This window comes from Coffea eugenioides, chromosome 9, assembly GCF_003713205.1.
Source record: "Coffea eugenioides isolate CCC68of chromosome 9, Ceug_1.0, whole genome shotgun sequence".
In the NCBI taxonomy this organism is placed as follows: domain Eukaryota; kingdom Viridiplantae; phylum Streptophyta; class Magnoliopsida; order Gentianales; family Rubiaceae; genus Coffea; species Coffea eugenioides.
This window is the reverse complement of record NC_040043.1, coordinates 7,871,146-7,890,010: the sequence shown is the minus strand read 5'-3', so window position 1 is coordinate 7,890,010 and position 18,865 is coordinate 7,871,146. Positions and strand designations below refer to the sequence as shown.

General features: G+C 35.7%; 1 protein-coding gene and 1 long non-coding RNA gene across 4 annotated transcripts; both read right to left on the bottom strand.

Moving 5' to 3' along the window:
- Window positions 1-750: 750 nt before the first annotated feature.
- On the bottom strand, window positions 751-4,367 carry LOC113783827. 2 transcript variants are annotated; one of them, XR_003469993.1, is made up of 3 exons: window positions 4,324-4,367; window positions 3,199-3,766; window positions 751-1,198 (listed from the first exon to the last, which is right to left on the bottom strand). It is a non-coding gene; the product is annotated as an uncharacterized LOC113783827 (long non-coding RNA). The 2 variants fall into 2 exon arrangements; XR_003469992.1 differs by lacking the exon at window positions 4,324-4,367 and having other exon boundaries at window positions 3,199-3,937.
- A 2,054-nt stretch (window positions 4,368-6,421) lies between these two features.
- LOC113783845 lies at window positions 6,422-15,221 on the bottom strand. Of its 2 annotated transcripts, none has more exons than XM_027330079.1 (11): window positions 14,583-15,221; window positions 13,729-13,932; window positions 13,435-13,616; window positions 12,850-12,976; window positions 12,598-12,765; window positions 11,139-11,960; window positions 10,610-10,695; window positions 8,725-8,776; window positions 8,226-8,297; window positions 8,064-8,107; window positions 6,422-7,096 (listed from the first exon to the last, which is right to left on the bottom strand). In XM_027330079.1, exons 1-11 carry the CDS (start codon window positions 14,709-14,711, stop codon window positions 6,922-6,924), a joined length of 2,061 nt encoding a protein of 686 aa, XP_027185880.1. In that variant the 5' UTR covers window positions 14,712-15,221; the 3' UTR covers window positions 6,422-6,921. The 2 variants fall into 2 exon arrangements, with proteins under 2 accessions (XP_027185880.1, XP_027185883.1); XM_027330082.1 differs by having other exon boundaries at window positions 13,435-13,604.
- Between the last annotated feature and the right edge of the window lie 3,644 nt (window positions 15,222-18,865).

Below are 18,865 nucleotides of genomic sequence, written 5' to 3'. Positions count from 1 at the left end.
AAAATTTTGCTAATTCTAGATTTTTCTTTTGGACTTCTCATATTCTTTCGGAAAAAATTCTTATAATATGCCTACACATGATACCTCACAATATACTTGCACTTTTTGTAAGGTAAAATGCATGTTAAAGATTGTCCCTTGAAAAATTGATGTTGATGGGAAAATTGCAAGAAACCACCTATTACAGAAAGCAAAGAGGGGTTTTGAAACAAAAACAAATCCAACTTACGAGAAAAGGAAACTTTTCATGTATTCTATACTTCATGAAATTTCTTTAGGACTAATCTTTTAAGAATGGCACTAAATTTTTTGTTTCAAGTGCATCGGATCCTCAGCTCCCTTAAGGAGCTTTCTACTGGGTCTCATCCTAAAAATTTGACATCTGCAAACAAATTTATTTTTCATAAAAGGAGTAGTAATTTTTTAGAATTCTAAGTCAAGTAAATCACAGATATTTGATAGTGATTTTCTGGAATTCCAAATCAACCACAAATATTCAAATAAAAAAAGGTGTAAAGAGTAACGGAAAACATCGGATGATAAAAGGATTGAGAATAATTCTGATTATGGATTTAGGGTTTATGGATTTTTGTTTGATATGATTTCTCATTGGTTGGATCATTAATGCACTGACTGGATTTCATAATATTCAAGCGAAAAGAATAGCCAAATAGGTTTCGGGGTAAGATTGAATTAAAGAAATCACATAAATTGTTACATGTGTCAAATTTTTAGAGTGAGACCCGATAATAGACTCCTTAAGATGCCCGAAAATCGGATGCGTGTTTTAAGAGCCTCTCTTAGAGAGGTCTAATTGTTGCAACCATACATAATAGGTGGACAGAGTAACTTGAAAGAGAGTAAACATTTCCATGGGTTGCTGATGACTAAAACATCAAGCTTCAAATCAGTCATACATCTAAAGGAGGTGCTCGGCATTGTTTTAAAATAGTTATCACGAAATTATAACTTAGCAAAAGCATGTAGATTCGCCAATAACAAAGGGGAAACAGCTTCCAAGTTCCAACTGCAGGCACTAAGTTCTGAAAACATTCAAGTGCTTTCCCAAGTGTGCTAATCTGCAGTAGATAATTCTTGGTCGCTGTAATAAGAGGAATCTGTGTCCATCTCCAAATCCCTGAGTTCTTCTACCAAGAAGAGAGCTTTGGTTCCTCCCAGCAGCTTGGACTCATTGCACCTATATCATATCAAAGAAATCAAACCTTTGAAGCATCACTACTGGATTCTGCAAGTACTAAAATTTGTAAAGAATGTCGAAAAGAAATTTAGCCAGTGGATGGATACTATTGGATATGCTTAATGCTCATAACTGCACTGAATATTAGCATCCAGGTTCATTTTACGGATGAAAAGTCCAGCATGTTTACTACTGTATATCTTGGTACAACTCTTTAATGTAATGAACCAAATCAGCAATAATTCAATTGGAGTACATTCAGCAAACACAGACCATAAAGCTGACAGCATTTTGGGGCTGCAAACCTTTATGTCATCATGATATATTGAATGATGGATTGCACACTAATTACTAGTTAAACACATCTACTGAGTAAGAATTGTAAAAGTTATTAAATAGCTAAACTATTCACAAAATGAAACTTTTCATAGGATCAGCTCTTTAAGGTTAAGTTTATCCTAGTTAGAAAATTATGTCACACGGACTGGATTGATGCCCGATAAAGACACATGTGCAAAACCTTAGGACTGAAGCCCTTGCTGCTTACAGCTAAAATAAGGACCTCTACTATTAAATTACAAAAGAATAGGCAAGGAAATATGGCTTCTAAAGTCATAGAACCTTCTCAGACACCATATACTATAGGCACAACAATAGTTCTAATCTCGGACAGATCGTAATCAATCAAGAAGTAAAGCACAAACTGGGGGCACATCAGTTCAAACTCAAGAGCAGACTTGTAATCACAAGTCTTCCATCAGTTTTACAGCTTACAATGTGATCGGAAAAGGATCAAGCACAATGCTCACTGACATAGACATGCATAACAGCAAGTTAATCTTGCTTGCTCATTTAAGCGAGGGATATGCAGGTTTGAGCTCGACAATTAGGATCATATGGAGATGAAAGGCAGTGAATCTATGGCAATGGAGAATGCCAGTAACCAAAGTAAGCACAATTCATCAGAAGATACGAGTTTGCTGTGGTATTCATGATCTCATCATGCAAGTAACAGAGGAAGTTAAGTTCTCAACATCGCAGAAAAGACTTGGTGTGTAACAATTAATTTTTTACCCAAAAATATGCAATATAAGGTAGAACTTATTTGTCTATCGCTTGCAAAGGTCAAAGCGTTCTCAGTTTAATCAGACATAACGAATTTTCAATACCTAATAACTAGTACAGTATGAAGCAGACAAAATGCAGGAATATCAAAAAAGAGTAATTTATTTAAACCCCATAAGATGAAGTAAACCATCATCCGGAATTGATAGTCAGTATCTCAGCATTATCTCCCATCACTACATCCTTGAACGAGATGAAACTTGGGGTATGAGCAACTACTTCAAATTCAGTTTTGATGTTAGTACAGGAATGCACTTTTAGGGTTCCGAAACATCAACAACCCTTTACTTTCCAAGAAATTTATGGGCTGTTGCACACCAACAGGCCACCTATCATCAAAAGACAAGTGAATGGAAATGAATTTTTCCAAGTTTTGGGTTTTCCGCATAATCCATATGTGGATTTTATCATGGACTGAGCCAACACACAAACACAAGCTACTTCTTAAGACGCCCATGCTCATATTACGCAGACTATCCCAACCCTTCATGCCATTCTTTAAAGAAGATGGCTTAATGCTTCTAATTGCTCTTGGCCAAGGTCAAAAGAGTACATGAAGTCAAATTTCCAGTCATCTACACATATCCAATGAAGAGATCCATTTAGACAAGTAGGAAATTTTAGTTCACAGCTATAAGGTAGAGCATGACCAATGTGTCTCCAAGATCCTGAGCCAAGTGTATGTACCTCGGCCACTCTTTCATCTCAGATTTCTTTACCAGTTATCAGGCAACTACAAAAATCCAGATTTTTCTTGACCAAACATTCTAATAACTTTACATTCGTTAGTCTCCTCACTGAAGCCAATCCACAAGATACTATATCTTTCAGGCTGTTATCAACTTCATCTATCTTTGGAAGGTTTAAATACTCACCTGTTTCTGGATTACACACAAGGGATTGTTACATGAGGGATCCGACAAGCAAAGAAACCCATTGCATGAATTAACAATCGTCCTCACTTTAATGGTTCTCACATTCATGCAACGCTTCTTAGAGCCACCCTTACTGCAAAGACCCAAGTTGGCATCACTAGGATTCTGAGGCACCATTTGAGCATTACGCAGCGGGATCTTCAACCTGGTATCCAGCTTCAAGTTGACCCCATCAGGAGAATAGTAATCTGAATTGTAGCTCAGATTAACCTCAGATGGTCAATTAGGTAAAGCATTCTGGAAACTCGTGAGTTACCCAAAGTCCAAACCAGAGGACAAGGCTGTGCACGAGAATAATGCATCTGGGGATCTGATATGATGCGACGCTAAGGCTTACAAGCACACTTGCACATGATGATCGCCTTAATTGGCAGCTACAGCACAACATTCGTAAAGATAAAATCAGGTAAATCCAGTATGGAAGTACCCGTTATCTCAATCTCTCCATCTGCTTCTCTTTCCCCATTTTGGGTTCTAACTGCATTCGAGTTTCTCTTCCTGTTCATCACTACTCAACAAACACATAACAAGAAGTAACTAATTAGTTCTTGATACTCTTTGACAACAAACAACAAATACCAGTGGCTTTTCACCCAAATCATCATGTAACAGCAGCAATAGATTTATCTTCAGACTTACCCAGAAAGAAAATGTATAAATCTTCAGTTCATAGAAGTCTTTCAACAATCAGAATAAAAAGATCAATCAACTTATCTTTAGTTCCCTGTTTGATTGTTTTACTTGTTTTCATTCCATGGCCTTTTTATTGGTATTCAAACATACAATTTCGTTTCATGTATAATGCAGAAATCCCAATTTGAAACAAGTCACCATCTGCAAAGTTGCAAGCATTTTCATTCACAATAAACCCATTAACCAAGATAATCATCCGCAAAACCATTGTTCGGCAATCAAAAGATCACCAAAGTGAAACACAGACATTTGGCCCAAAAAAAAAAATAATCAAAAGATAATCAACCGCAAAACCATAAACTCTTAGAATTCAAGGAAGAAATAAACTCAATCTGGAGATTACACAGAGAGATATAGAGGTATGGTATTCACCTGAGGAAAAACTTGGATGAGCGAAGAAATATGATCACTGATGTAGCGAACGAGAGGGATGATTTGGAGAGAAAAGAAGGGGGAAAGAAGAGAAAGTGAACATTTCCTTCCTCTGTTAGTTTTTATTAGGAAAGAAAAGAAGAGAAATGGAAGGATTTAAGAGGATAAATAGTAAGTAAAAGTTTTCTTCCCAAATTGGAGAGAAAGTTGGAGGAAGCTTATGAAAGTTTTTTAAAATATCTATTTTATTTTTAAAAATGTCTTGAATAAATATTTAATGATTTTTATATCCAAAATTATTCTACTAATTCTCAAAACTCTCAAACAACACAACAATTTCTTCTCTTCTCTTCTCTTCTCTCGTAACTTCTTTCTTTCTTTCTTCTCTTTTGTATCCTAAACTCCCAAACTTAGCCGCCAAGTTGGTCTATCAGTTATCCTCTAATGGGCGGGAATTTGGAAGGCAGAATCACGTAGGCTTTTGTATTTATTTTTCTATTTTGTTTTTCTTCCGATTTTGGACTTTTAGCTAAAATTTTCCAGCGAATAAAATTTAATATTTCTCATAGGATCAGAAAAATATAGTAAATAAACATGAGTTTTTATGCTTTTAAAATATCCCAAAATTATTCACGTTTGTTTTCATTTAGTTACTCCATCCCAATTTGTTTGTCATGTTTCAATATTACAAACTTTTTAAGAATATTTTGATTGTGATATTTGTATTTCTTTTTTAAATTTTATTCTGACAAAATTTAAATGATAATATGAATATGATTAAATAAAAAGACTATATTGGAAGAAAAGATAAAAAGGGAAATCTAAAAAACAAGATAAACATTTTAAATTTTTAACTTTCTTAACATGACAAACATTTTAAAATATCAAAAAATGAAAAGTCTGACAATTTTAAGTTTTAATAGGACGGAGGAAGCATAATTATGCTAACTCTAAATTTTGCTTTTGGACTTCAGGGAAAATAATTTATGATATGCATGTGTAATGTGTCATCATATTGTTCACATCACATTCTGTATTAATTTTTTTTCCACGATAAAAGTTTTAGGATGTTGAGTATTCTATCAGCACAAGTGATAAAAATATATTTCGATGCAACAAAAGCCACCATGGAATTTTATTTTTTTTTTGGGTGGGGGATGCAAGTGAGAGGTCCAAAAAACAAAAATTTCTAGAGAACAGAAGAAAATTCATAAAAATTCCATTTTTATTTGACATTTTGCTTTTTAAGTCTGTTGTATTTTATTGTTTAAAGAATTAAGCTAGTATGTTTTTTGTTTTTTTGAAAAGTAATTAAGCTAGTATGTTTGTCAAGAACAAATGGCAAAATGTAAACGACTATGTTATGCATAGTGCCAAAAAAAAGCATAAACCCCTTGCATTCACAATCTAATCCAAATGAACCCTCACATAGAGCTGTTAATCGAGCCGAGTCGAGCCGAGTATTTGGCTGCCGAGCTCGACTCGAGTTTAATTCGAGCCGAGCTCTACTCGAGCTCGTTAGGAAAACGAGCTTTAAAATGTGTTCGAACTCGGCTCGTTAAATGTACATGTGGCTCGAGCTCGAGCTCGAGCTTGACTCGTTTATCACAAACGAGTCGAGCTTCACGAGCTCGAGCTCGAGCTCGTGCAAATTAATCTTAATAAAAACCTATAATTTTTATTTTTTATAATTTTGATTTCTAAAATGACAAATATGCCCTTCATTAACGAGCTCTAACGAGCTACTCGAGTATCAAACGAGCCGAGCTTACTCAGCTCGTTAACTAAACGAGCATGTTTCGAGCTCGAGCTCGACTCGTTAACCAAAATTAACGAACCGAACTCGAGCCTTAACGAGTCGAGCTCTAACGAGCTTTCGAGCTACTCGATTGACTTAACAGCTCTACCCTCACAAAACATTAAAAGCACAAAAGACAAACATATTTTCTTTCTTTGACTACTCATCAGTCAGCAAAGCACAGTTTTAATTAAGATATTCCAGTTCATCTAGATGGAAGAATTTAAGTCATTGCATGGATCTTTCTGACTTCTAAACAGAGATTTAAAAAAATATATATATATACGCAAGGAAATGTTCTGAAAGCAAGAACTTGTTCCAATTTAGACAGGAATACCACCAGAATATATATATAGTAGCCTTATTCACTTGTTACTTCCACCAAGCATGTATTTGCAGCATCAGCATGCTGGCACCAAAAGCGATTCCAAGGAGCAAAGGTACCTAAACTAGAGATACATTACAACATAGGCTGTGCTAATAAGTCATGCCAGAGCTCCATATGGCTGAGATAACAAGTCATGCCCTGTCTATGCCTAAGAGCTAACTACTATCCCCACAAGTTTCACAAGGTTATATATAATGCAGAAATCGACTGCATAGCATGTATCAAGATCAAGTTCCACAAAATTTCAGAAGATCTGCTCTTCAAAGAGTGCCATGATGTTAGCTTTATGATATTCTCATATATTGTTTTGAGCAGTTTAATCTGCCACTCTCAAGATGCGATAATAGCGATTTGCCATGCATATCAGTTGAGTTATTGCTGAGATGCTTTTTTAGATTGTGCAGCTAAGCTTCTAGTTGCTAGATTTACTTGCATCCGTGAGAGTTTCACTTCTGAGATTCTCCTCCTCATCCTTTGATTCTTCATCATCCTTTGCCAAAACATCGATTTCGGTTTTGATGTGAAGAATATCCAGAGCAGATCTTGCTGCTGACTTCCTACCACGTTTTCGGCCTCGAGTTCGGGATCTAAAAGCAGAAATTCCTAGGCTGTTATGAAACCCTTGGCAATTTATTTCATTGCAATCATACACAAATTATCAAAATGCCGTGAATGCATCACAAAATTCCAGAACTCAATAATTAATAGACACATTTTATCTGAAGAAACAGAATCATCTTAGTTTTATCTTGTTATTGTGTTCGCTTTCTTCTTCTGTGAATCAATGATGTTCATCGGCCAAAGCAAACAATAACCTCAGATGAGAAAAGAAATAAAAGCATTGACAAAATAAAAGAAACATACAATTCTAATTTGGATTAAGTGGTTATACTCCCAATGCCTGCTCTAATTTAAAGTACATCACCATGTTAGAGTAGAGGAAATGCCTGTTATTATAGTCAAAAGTAGAGCAATGTCGCAGAGTTAAAGAGTCCAGTAAACAAACATAAAATACCAAAAATAATGACCAAGATATGAAGCATTACATGAAACGTCTTCCATAGAAAAGAGTTTGATATAGCATGGTTTTGTAGGATTTTTGTCTTTTTTTTTTTTTTACAGTTAATATTAGGGTTGTTTCGATTACAATAGCTCCCTTTTCCTCGTTTTTGGCCAACTTTTATTGATTATTCAATTTGAAACAATTAGACATAAGAAAACACTAACCAGTCAAGTCATTAAAATGAGCAAGAAGACGATCATCTAGCACCAATAACAAGCAACCCAGCAAAAGGAAATTCATGTACAGAAGTTCCCAATCAATGTCATGGCTACATGAACGAGCAAATGACTACCATCAACTTTTCTCACGTTGAACATGAGCATAAAACTTATCATGCAGATCCAGATATGGGCAAGGCAGAGTACAACCTCAAAAAGTGCCTCATTTACTACTTGAGAAAACTTGTGGATTAAGTTAAAAGAGAGATTTTCAACAGAAAGAAGTTTTAAAGATCTAAAGGAATACACACAGCCTTCTCAAATAGTGCTTACCGAACAGCAGCAGCATCAGAACTTGTAAGGCTGCCCTTTTTCTCCTGATAATATCACATCCCATCAACATTTGAGGAGGGGGGGGGGGGTTGGGGGGAATGGGGGTGGGACAGAAAACTAAAAAATGTACAATGAAGAGTAGCATAAAATCAGGTAACTGACTTGGTCATCAAGCAGAAACCAACGTTCTTTTTTCAGATTCAAAATCTCCTGATCACCATCAACATATAAAACCTGAAACACAGGTGAGAGCAAATGAGCATGTGATGGCTCACAAGACAAACAACCATTTATCAGCACATTCTTGATCACCACAAAATGTTAAACCAGTGAGATACAGCAGCTCTCCTTGGAATGTATTATGGAGCAAAAATTTTTATATAGCCACTTAAATATATTAAAGTAATTAAGACTATTATGTATCAAAGGGAGAAATACAGTAGCAAATAGATCTACCACAAAAGGTCATATTCCTAAAGGATAAAGGGGAATGTTTACAAGTGCTCTTCTCTTATTATAAGTTTGTGATAAAGATCACAGCCTAAAAGCACAACATGGAGGTATAATATACAGGATGAAGCAAACCAAGGGTGCAGGAGGATTTGGAGAGTTGGATGATAGCAATAGTAAATAAATAGGCCATCTTTGCAAAAATTATCACCTTATGTTTCTTCTTTGAAGGATCAAAAGAAGCAATAACGCCTTCATAAAACCTGCACAAAAGAAAATGAATAAGATAAAATGTCATTCCATTTCTTTCCTAACACTGAAGATGGCATAAATGGCTCAAGTTTGGCCGATGTAATACGTGAAGTTTGATGAATTATCTCAATCCCAGTGGTAGAATTTTCATTTGGAATTTATGGAAGAACCAGTTTACCATTTCAACAATAACACTACCTGTGCTAATCATAAAATTAAGTTCATTGTCAATTCGGCAAAATCTGGACCAAGGTGTCTTGCCACCAAGGAGTCTGTACATATAATACATTCATGATCATGTATTCGTTGAACATATCAACTTTCAAAGTCAAAAGGACATACTTATCCCTAGAGGAAAAATAAAATCTCATTCAGACCCAAGTATTACTCACCGATAGGTTGATTTCTCCAGAGAAGGTTCGAATTTGTTTCCTTTTCTGCTAATTCAAATCAACAAAGCTATTACCGATCCATCTTTAATCTGCCTACACTCAAACTATATGCCCTTTTCAATCAACTTCAAACTTCCAAGCTTTAATGGTAATCAAGTACATTATCCAACAGGAAAGCTTCAGTACTGACCTCACTTTGTCATGCTTAGATCTAACAGATTGAAGATTTATTACTATAGCAAACATTTAGATGCACTACCTGACCTATATTGGTTCTACGAATATGTTTCTCCACCCTAGGAAAGAGTTTTTCACTGTCTGTTGATGCTATCTCATCCTTTTCTCCTGTTTCACGACCTAATAATAGGAAAGTACTCTTTTACAATGGCATGCATTCCTATCAATCAGCTTCGTACAAATGGAAATAACAGAAAATTGCCCGAGTTGATTCAAATACAAAGTTACTAAATATACACACACACATGCACAGACGTGCGCGCGCGCGAGATGCTGTACATATTACAGCATAGTCAAAGATTTTTACCAAACCACCATTGACACCGAAGTTGCCAGAAAAACTCCCAACCAGTAAAACTCGTATATCAACAGAACAAATCAACAAGGCAACGTCATTCCATCACATATTCCAAGATCAGAAAAGGCTTATTCAAGAATGAAAGTATTGGCTTGATGCAGCAAACGGAAATTTCAAGGGCACTACTCGTAATCCGGTATCAAATTCCTTTTACTAAAACGATTAGAGGATTCAGGCAGCAATTGCCCAGCTGTGGAGAGGAAAAATACAGAGAAATGCTCGGTCAAGGAAAGGTTTGCTGGAACTCTGAAAAGATTTCACTGTGGCAGTTAATAAGGTTCCTAGTTTTTCAGTTTGGGATTATGCAGAGTTGTTGGAAACCCGTGGTCTTGTCTGATTGCAGGCAATAGTAGTAAAATGGACCCCTAGCTTAGCTGAACGAACTTCATAAATTATGCTTTTGAAGCCAAAACATCCTTTTTGGAGAATTTTGTACTTTCCAGCTAAGTTAGTTTCCACTGATGGTGTTTAACTGATAAGGCAGGACTTAAAATGGTGTCGTCCAACAGAAAATAAAAACAGGGAGACTTTAAATTGAGCCAAAAAGCATCGAGAATTGGGGTTGATGTAGTTTAGGTGGAAGGACATGTCAAAATGAAGCCCAAAAAAATCATATTAAAGCTTTGCTGAGGATGGAAAAAAAGCCAGATCGAAATAGCTTCAAATATCTAACAAGTAACATCCAGATCAACAAACACGGCTTAGAAGATTCTCCCATTACTCTAAGCTATTTCAAAGAAGCAGAACAACTTAGCCTAAAGTCAAAATGACAGTAACATTAAGATTTAAGAATTAAGAAGTCTATATGGAGGATGGATACAAAGTCTAGAGAATTATCAACAATTTAAGTTACTTACCGACTGTCCATGGGCCACCAGACCTTTATCCTTGAACCAACTAATTCTTCACCATACTCTTTGGCAATTCTAGGTTTCTTGGATACCTAAATTGGTTAAAGAAATATTTACAGGAACATCAGAAATAAGATACAAAAACCACCACAGATTATATGGGGGGAAAAATGCATTAGAACAAGGCATATGAGACAGAAACAAGATTTAGCAATCACTGCTGAGACACATTAGAGAAACCAGGAGTGCTTGCTGAAGATCTCAACAGAGGCCAAGCATGATTCTATTGATCTACATTCTCTAGTAGAAAGCTTTAGACTGAAGCTACAAGAATTGCTTCTCCCTTTACTTGGAAAATCAAATTTTTACTCCCTCCATCAAATTGAACATCCTACTTTCCTATTTGGGTAGTGAAAAAGCTTTGTCCACTTTGCTTATATGGAAGGTTTTAATCATCATAGGTAGTAATGCATCCAAACATCACTTAAACAAACAAAGTTCCTCTACTTGACTTATTGATGAACAAACATAATACCTCAGATTTTAGAGCTTTTTTGTCTTCTGCTCCTTTTCTTCCATCCTTTAACTTATATAAAATAAGTGGTTGTTCTTCTGAATCACTATGGAAGTCTTTTTCCGTCTTAATAACTACATTCTTTACACCAGCAGTTCTCTCAATATTATTCTTAACAGCGGATTTCTTCCTCCTTGAATATCTCACAGGGTTTTCTTCAGTATGTTTTGTTCTGGAAGATCCTATTCTTAAGTGACCATCAGAGCCCTGAAAGTGACCATCAAGATCACTATCATGATTAGCCATGTTCCCTTTCTTCTTTGACCTACCCCTTCTCTGAAGACTTTTACCTCCATCACTTGGATCTGGGGAAATGGGAGGAGGTGTGCTGTTAAAGTGTGATGTTCTAGGTTGAAAATAACTTGGTTCGCTCTCCTTCTCTGGTTCTAGATGAAAAGATGACTCTTCTGCAGACAAACTATGTGGCAAGCTACTGACTTTTCCATGATTCTTCCTCTTATAAGGCATTTCAAGAGAATTTGGGCTGCCAGTCATCCCAGAATGTTCATAATCTTTCTCTCGTTCTACCAGAGATTTAGATTCTCTTCCCATGCTACTTGGTACTATTCCAACACCTGCTCTTGCTTGAATTTCTCCTCCACTTTCTAAAGTTTCAGCGGCAACAGATTCTTTAGCCATGCTCTTCGTCTGCTCAATTTCATCCTTTGATCTGCTGTCATCATCATCAATCTGTAGAGATGTGCCAGCATGCAGCAGTGAACCACAAAGCTCAGCCTCTGCTGGCACAACAAAAGATGCATATGCTTCTGCTTCCACCATCACCTGATTAATTCAAAATAAATAAATCAAAGCCAATCTCATATCTTTATTTCAACTACTCCAACAGCAGAAAGAAGAACGATAAACCAGAAACAAACACAATGGACTCCGTACCATCTACACTAGAGCGACCAGAAATTAGCAGGGGAATACCAACCATTTGATATGCCTGGTCTGCTAATTTTGCTTACAAGAACCTTTTTCTCATCTTTAGGAAAAAGTCAACTTCGCAAATAAATTTAAAGAACTCCAAACTTAAAGACTAAAAACGCTTCCTGATGCATGAGAGACAACAGATTCAGTCTCACATCTGGGACACATAGCATAATTTGAATGAACAACCACTGACAGCATAAGTTACTCCTTAAAGTTGATTAACTTACTGAATGACTTCAAATTTTGCTATTAGTTAAGGGAAGATGAGTGTTAGTATATTTTCTAATGTCTCGTTATACACAAAGTGAAGGAGAACGAACAAGAAATTTTAGGAAGTCCAAACATATCTCCATCATCACAAATACAATGAGCAACGAAAAACTATATCAGAAGCAAGCATGAACATTTGGAGATGAGCACAGATCATAACTACATCTGCCTTTTGCCAAAAAAGAAGTCAGTTGAAGGATAGAAGATATCGCACCACATTGTCCCCAGCTGGCATATCTTGGCATAACGAAGCAACTATATCGGCATAATCATTAATATCTAGCCTCATTAACTTCACTGCATTCATAAGATAAGGTCTGACTTTAGTTGAGCAGTTCTTTAATACTTTCTCTCCTAACCAAGAGGAAACGGGTGAAGTAATCTGAGGCAAACAATAAAGGTAACTGAGTAATAATAAAACAAGAACAAGAATAAATGAAACAGAGATCTATATAAGGAAGGGTACCTGGTTTTCCTTTTTCACACTAGCTAGAAGCGGCTTTAAAAGACCCAATGGGATGTCATCACTCTCATCTAAAAGCCAAGTCATAATATCTTCCATGTATGAGAATACAGCTTGCGGGTGGTTGAACCTTGTATTAGACATTCAAACACAACAACAATCAGCACATCACAATTGAATGTGTTGACTTGCATGAGACAGGTGCAAGATTAGCAAATGAATACCTCTAATTTGTTTAATTTGGTACAACTTTCTAAATTACTCCGTTATGCAAGTTGCATTGCAAACCATGAGTTGATCACTCGACAACAAATAATAAAGGTTTGCCATGAGTCCAGCAAATTTTTCAATTTCATTGCTGCTAAATGAGGAGTTCACGAAGTTGAAAGCGGATCATATTTGCAGGACATAATGGGAATGCTATTACAAGTTCGAATTCAAGATAACCTTAATTGTTAGTATTAGAGTTAATTTAAAGAAGCTAACAAATATCAATTACTACAAGATCCAAAGAGAAAAGGCAGTTAATCAAAATGTCTTGACAATAAAAATACATTTTAAAGATTAGCTGTAACATCTTAGCCTTACTTAATGGTACTTAGAAGGACTTCAAAGATTTTAGTGACCAATGAGTCGCAGCCTATGTCCAGCAAGATGATGCAGCATCTGACCTTTGCAACGATTTCAAGAATGTGCAAAGCTTTAGCATAACAGCGACCAGAGAAAAGCGACAACTTCTCAAATGCAGCTAAAGTCAACCGAAAAATATCCTGTACAGCATGCAAATGAAAAGGCTGAGAACTGGCTCTAAACAAGTATACAATAGGAAGCAGACAAACAAATACAGAAAAGAGTAGATACTGTTGTAGGTGTTCAGCTTACCTTCATTCTTTCATTCTCATAAGGTTGATGCGGAGCACTTATCCTTAACACCTCACAGATGCAAGACATAACTGAAATCCTGACATCTGTATTAGGATGTCTAAGCAGCCTATCAGAGATCAAAGCCATCATCGAAGGCAAGAGCCCATCTTGAATCAAACTGGAAGGATCTTGACCCACAATGGATAAAAGGTCCTCTACTTTCTAAACAACAGAATGAAAAAGAGGATGATGGTTAATTTACACTATGAGAGGTGGAACGCAAAATGGTATGTAGAAGTAAGCCGACAAATTTGAACAAATAACAAATTCATCAAGGAAAAAGGACAGCCTCATTCACAATATTTATCAGGCAGAAGTAAGCCATCAAACAATCATAAACCTACGGACTGAGAAATAAAGATCACGAAAATCAACAAAAATGCGATAAATATTTTGCCTTATTCAAAATGATTATGAAACAATAATGTACTAGGAACAACTCTTAGTGCCTCGTGCGTGCTTGGTGCTAGCCTATTTCTTACCAACTGGTGTAAAGGTATGCAATTATTTTTTGTGGTTTACAAAATCAAACCCAATATTAGGGAAAGAATTCACATTTTTCCAGCAAATTCATGACCAAATAAATAAAGCGCCAATTTACAATCTCAACCACCCAAAACCAAAGAACTAAATCAACAAAAACGCTCAAGAAATAACCTTTTAGCACGAATTATAGGACCCCCAATAAGACCAAATCAAAAACATTTTTACACGATTTCTCACATGCATGCAAAATAGCTAAAAACAAAATTATAAATCAAGCCAACATCAAAAGAATGCAGAAAATGTAGCATAAAAGAAATGATCTTTACATCGAGGGCAGCAAGAAGATCATCGGCAGAAGAAGATGGCACCAGAAGCTTCACCCCAGCTTCAATCAGCTGGCTTTGAAGTTGAAGCTCCTTCACCGAATCCAAAACACCCAAACCGTTAACATCCATTGCCCAACTTAAATCCCCACAGAGCCACGAGGCAAAATTACCCCAACCCAAGAAATGCTGGCAACCTAGCTCCTAATTCCCAAAACCCACCTCCAAAATCTTATATTTTTGCCAACCCAACTCGAATTTGGCCCTTAATTCGTCGACCCTGCACCAAAATTTCTCCCCAAGAGTTGAAAATTGAAGAAATCAAGGAGATTTTATCAATAAGCCTAGGAACTTCCGTCGTCGGATGAAAGGAAAAGGCAGGTTTTTGTGGGCTGACGCAGTGATGAGTGCAGAACTAGTTAACTGAGAGTACAGAATAAGCTGCATTTTTTAAAATTATGGCCATGAATGGGTAATCTCAGACATAGCCGTTACAGGTACTAGGACATCTGCAAGAAGAAATGGCTTTGCATGCAGAGGAATTTTCGAATTCTGATGGAATTTCTCGCGGATTCTGGGTGGTATATGCATTTTAGCTAAATTTTGAGTTTGAAATCCGGTGTTTGTTCGTACAATTTGGTGGGATTTTTCACTTTTAAGTGGGAAGTCAGCTCACTGAAGTGGGATTGTGGGAAGTGAAGTGACTTGACAAGAGCAGATCTTGAAGGGATGTAATGATATGTGAGTACAAAATTTGACTTCATAATTTTTTTTGTCTTTAGTTGGCCCTTCCTAATGTCGATTATTGTTTTTTACCCTCAAAATTGATTACCAAGTCCAAACACGTATAATGCACGTATTGCCCTCAAAAAAAAAAACACGTATAATGCACGGGGAGTTTATAAACAAAAATCTATTTACTTATAATGAGAGATGAATCAACTTTTTCATGCTTATATTAGTCAAAATAAGTCCACTTTGAACTCACCAATTCATTTCATTTTATAGCATAATGCCCTTCTCAAGGGTTTCTTTTCCTGAATTGCAATTTGCTCAAAATTGATTTGGCTTCGAGCATCAACACAGGTGGATCATAAGTCATTTAAAACTTACAAGTCGTTCAACAGCACAGTGCTAATGTTGATAATGAAATTTAAACACATCTGTTTTTGTAAAAAAAAAAAAAAAAAAAAATTGTCCGTCCTTACCAATTGAACTAACTCGTGTTAGCTGTTCAAAATTTTTCATTATGCTTTAATGAAGTTGAAGTTGATTTAGATCTCCTTTCACTGTTAAGTTCAAAATTCGAATCCTGATAATTGGGAGTGAGAAAGGTGTGAAAAGATATAAGAGATTAAAAAAAAAAGTTGGAAATTAGTTGACACCTGAGTCCTTATTGGCTGCCATAATGGTTATATTGGGCATTTGCTGAAAGTTAATTATGGAATGCCACATAAACAGTGTATACATTAAGAAAATGGTTGTCTTTTTTTTTTTCTTAGTTGGGAAAATGGTTGTCGTTTTGGATACTTAAAAAATTTTGCGTTGTGCTAAATCAAATGCAAAATGTGATTTTTGCTATGACAAGCGAACAACACACGGGCAATGAATTTACCGAGGTAGCAATAGTTAATGAAAGACAAATCATATGTCACCTTGCCAAAACCACATTTGACACGTCATTCGACTAAGTTTCATTTTCACCATGTAAATCTAATGGCGTATCTTTAGTGAATATAAATCTCAGATCCAAAGATGAAGCTTTGTCTGTCCTCCGCCATATGTTGAATATGTAGTTATGTGGTAGAAGAGAACAAGAAAAGAGGGTATGAAACAGTTCCAAGTAGCCTTACTTTGTGCAGCTTTTTCCAAATACTCCTGTTTATATAAGTATGGTAGGTTTAATTAGGAAGAATAGAGCTTAAGTAAGATTTGTCTTAATTTTACATTATGCCAAAAATGCCTTTTCTTCCTAATAATAGTCAATAATGGTATCACTTATGAAGGCCAAAAACTAAAAACTTAATTGACGTTGAACTATGAAGACAATAAACAAAGCAACACTTTTTATTTCGATCTAAATTTCTTGATTAATTACAGCCTAATTCAATTTCTAAATCGTCATAAATGTTACTCTTGGTACAAAAATAGGGTGCTCTTAGGATAATGGAGTCTTTGTCATTTGTGCTTTGTATCAAATTCTATCCACAAAAAAAAATAAAAGAAAAGGAAAGGAAAAAGAAAAACTCAATTATTCTGGAGAAATGAAATTTCAATTGTAAAAATGAACAGTCATACATAAAATCTTTGTATCTGGTTGATCATTTACACTCCATTAATAACAAAAATATCATACAAAAGAATGCAAAAGAGTTCAATTTTAAAGAATGTGCGTACATCCCTTCATTTTTCAAAAACAATGCATATCACTTCATATTGAAAAATTACATCAAAGTACTAACATATTCAACTTGCAAACCATAAAAAATAATAATGGTAGAGCAAACAAACATTATTTGTCCAAACAATTATCTTTTGCTTAGCAAGCTAGAAAAAAAAGTCCACAATAAATTCAGAGAAATTCTCTAGAGAAAATTTAACAAATGGGTGATACCTCCAGTTAATTTAAAATAAAGTTATAAAGATAATTGGTCAAAAAAGATGAAAAATATGCACATATTAAATTATGATGTTAACAATAAAATTTTGCCAAAAAATTAGTGTATAAGAAATATCATATATCATGATACTGTGATCACATGCAAATCACGTGAACTATTACCAATCTATTTAAAGGAAGATAAAATTGAAGGGACAGTATTAAGACTAAGGAATGGAGGTTAAATGGTGTGTGTGTGTATATATATATTTTTTTTTGCTGACGGAGTGGGTGTCCGGGTTAATTTTTATGGGGCCCGACTAATCCCACTCCAACCCGAGAGGAGAGGCCCTTCCCCTGAACACGGTAACCCCGAGACTCGATCCCTGGTGGGGGAGTTGGACAACGACTTCCAAGGGGCTGTCGTGACCAAACGAGCTGCCCAGGAGGGGCAGTTAAATGGTTTATATAGTAGGCGCCAGTGCCACCAGCACTATTAAGGCACCATTATACATGTTTGAGATAAACAAAGATTCCATTACTAAAACACGGTTATGTGCAAGACCTATTCTAGGTGTTATTAGTTTTAGTACATCATAACTTGCATGGACAAAATATTAAGCCGGAGGGGATGCTAAGTAGACAGGTCCTTTATTTAAGGATCTGTCAATAGTACATGTCCTGACAATCCCGCGTTCCATGATGAAGTTTGTTTGCATGTGGAGGTCTACATATGTATTTCACAATAACCTAAGAATCAGACTGAATAATTCGAGGTGAGATATTAGTTCAATCCAATTGCAAGTCCTACATTAAGTGCGCATAATTTTTCGTTAAAAGAAGAAAAAAGTGCACGTAATTCTGCCGTTTGATTGCTGTGCCCTATGGTCATTTTAGTTCCAGCAATAACAATTCCTTCAGGACCTCTAATTACTCCTCTAATTTCAGGCTACGTTTGGATTCAAGGATTTGAAGAAAGATACTCTCAAATCCCTCTAATTGTTTAAATTATTCAGAAGGTATTTGAATTTGTAAATCGCCGGTTATTGTCATTTTAAAATATATTTTGATAATTGGTAAATTACAAATCTAAATGCATCTAAAGTTACCCAAATAACTAGAGCGATTTGAGTGGATTTCAAATCTTTCGTCAAATTCTCCAATCCAAATGTGCATAATTTGATGCACTTACGATGTAGAGATGAGCAAAGGATATATTACGTTTGCTTTGAAAGCATTTTAGTGGGACGAAACGAAATTTGAGAGAACCATGCCCATTACCTAGCTATTTTTCAAAAAAGAAAATCAAGTTCCATTTACCATCAACTTTTACATAGCTGAGTTTGTCTTAATTGGGTTGGATCAATCTATAGTAAATAGTGAACTGAAAATCAGAGCAATAACTTTTAACAACTCCATTTTTTGGAATCCATCCAAGAATTTGGCTCATTTTGACTATATAATCAAGATTGCAACAAGATTTGGGAAGAACCAAAGCATTCTCAGAATCATATGGTGGAATGATCAAAATGCTACATTCCACTCCGAAGACAATCAACCTAAGTCGATTGTTTTCGATACAAATTTATCGTGCATATCTTGTGCATGTAGCAATAACTGTGAATTAATTGTCTTTAATAAAACAAACTCTATCGAAGTACGACTTGATGATTTAAAGGCAGGCAGC